At 30.7% G+C, this 2,305-nt stretch overlaps 1 protein-coding gene across 1 annotated transcript in view; it reads right to left on the reverse strand.

Annotated features, from left to right (window-relative positions):
* The window catches only part of LOC107488085 (protein IQ-DOMAIN 22), a gene marked incomplete in the record, with an annotated part of 3,119 nt that extends 2,724 nt beyond the window's left edge, over positions 1 to 395 (reverse strand). Inside the window, 1 exon segment of the mRNA XM_016108780.3 lies at positions 1 to 395. Coding sequence (XP_015964266.1) covers positions 1 to 201 — 201 coding nt within the window.
* Between the last annotated feature and the right edge of the window lie 1,910 nt (positions 396 to 2,305).

Here is a 2,305-nt window from a genome sequence, read left to right on the forward strand (position 1 = left end):
AGGGTCATGAGCAGAAGAAGCATGGAGTCGTACTTGATGGCGATGTTGGTGGAGGTTCTTATTCTCTCTGTAAGAATTAACGAAGCTCCAACGGCGTTTGTCTTTGTGTGGTTTTGGAGCGGCGGTAGAGGGTGGTGGTGCAGAGTCAGAAGACCTTCTGAGACCAAAAAGCCCGCGAAACCATTTTGTTGCCTTACCCATTTATGTGTTCATTGCTGCTGCTACTACTTCTTGATTCATTAGAAGAAGAGAAGATATAGGAGTCAGGAGAAGAGGGAGGGAGTGGAGTGTTTCAGAGATTGAGTCAGTCAGAGAGAGAGAGAGAGAGGCGGTTGATGACTTTTTCCGTCAGCAAAAGTGTGCAAAGATTAGTAGTAAAATAACTTAGGAATAGGAACACGTTCTCTTACCCTCAGACCAAAGTACCAAACTTCATTTATTTATTTCATATTTACCACAATCCGTGTGCAATGAAAATATTGCTTTAGTATGATTTGTCATTTTCATAAGGATTTTGTTTTCTTCAGATTCAATGTATGCAAGATTTATTTCATCTTTTTTAAAAATAAAAATGATGTTAGTTAGGTGTACATTAAAATTAATTATTAATATAAATATATAATAAATAATTTTAATAATTAATTTAGTATATAAATAATATTTTTATAACAATAATTACCCAAAATGCAATACATTAACCAAATTTATTTGGCCAAATATGCCATGCACAAAAATAGTTTGCAATAGCTAAGTCAAAAGTTTATGGTAGTAGGAAAAAAAAAAACCCTATGTATGCCTGAGAAAAATTATATTTATAACTAGTTAGTTCAGCTGAGCTGACCCATATAAATGTGAAGTTGAAACCAGTCAAAACGTGTGCATCTATATTGTCTCTACTTGCGTATCTACCCGTACATTGTAGCTTTCCCATTGATCCAATGGTAAAAATTACTTTTGACTTTCAAAAAGAAATCATAAAAAATAACTATTTTATATTTTATAAAAGAAAAACTGATAAAAAAATTATTGTTTTATTATTAATAAATTATCATTTTTATCATAAGTATTCGAAATACTAACAAAATTATCTAAAAAAATAATAGGAGTAATGAAAAGTTGAAAAAGAGCTCGCGATCCGAGCGGAAGGAAGCAAACTAAATAGTTGTGAATGGATTCTCACTTGTCAGGTCCAGTAACCAATGGTCCCCTTTCACTATATTACAAATTCCAATTTCCCAGTTTAATTATGATTTTTCTCTTCTTTATCCGCATTTTTTATTTCTTAATTGTAGCACCCCACCCAGTTTCATTTCCAAATTCCAATTGTCCATGCGACAATCAGGTTTCATTATTTTCACATGGGAAAGCGGCAATCTTATGGTTGATTAATACCAGCAAGACCTTGGTAAGGTATCAGATTGAAAGGAATTTGAGTCCCTAATGGTAAAAATAAAATAGAATTAAATAGAGTGAAATAGAATTAAATGAAGTGTAGCAATATACATAGACATAGTGTTTAATTTTTGAGTCTTAAAAAAGGTAATCACACTATTGGAAGGGATTGCTTTTAGGCCTTTTAGCTTAAAAGAAGTGGAAAGACAACACAAACAAATGACAATACATGAAAGTGTGGAAAATTATTAGAATAGTTACATGTGAAAAACTTTTACCAAATATATAAATAAAGATGTCTTCTTGACATATCATGGTGTGATGACTGTGCCGACACTTAACTTAATAGACAATTGATCAAGGTGGTGATGACTGCACAAGTCATAACTTTAGCAACCACATAATCTCAAATCAGCCACATCCATAGTATTTTCCCACCCTACCTTATTTATTATAAGCCTCATAACACTAAACTAGACAACTACCCAAATTATGAAAATAGTTATTGCGTCTTGGATCTTGCCATTGATTAATACCAATGTATGTGAGATTGATTTTGTATGCAAAAATTTGTTGTACTTGACCTTTATGTGCTGATTGTCATGCTGAACTGCCGGGTGGGTCCATGGATAATTAACAATTCAAATTTTTTATATTTTTTATTAGAATTTAGCCGTTTAACTAACATGTGTTTTAAAAATACATAATAAGTTTATAAATTAATTTTTTTTTATTAAAAATATAAAAAAATTAAATGTTAATATATTTATTTTATATTCATTAAATAAAAATATTTAAAATTTTTTATTAATAATAATTTATCATGTGCTTTTAGCTAAATCCTTTTTATTATACCAATTTGCAAATGTGAACTGAAATTTGTTCAAATATGATGGAAGCATGCAGATGTAGC

The sequence above is a fragment of the Arachis duranensis genome, chromosome 5, assembly GCF_000817695.3.
Source record: "Arachis duranensis cultivar V14167 chromosome 5, aradu.V14167.gnm2.J7QH, whole genome shotgun sequence".
NCBI lineage: Eukaryota > Viridiplantae > Streptophyta > Magnoliopsida > Fabales > Fabaceae > Arachis > Arachis duranensis.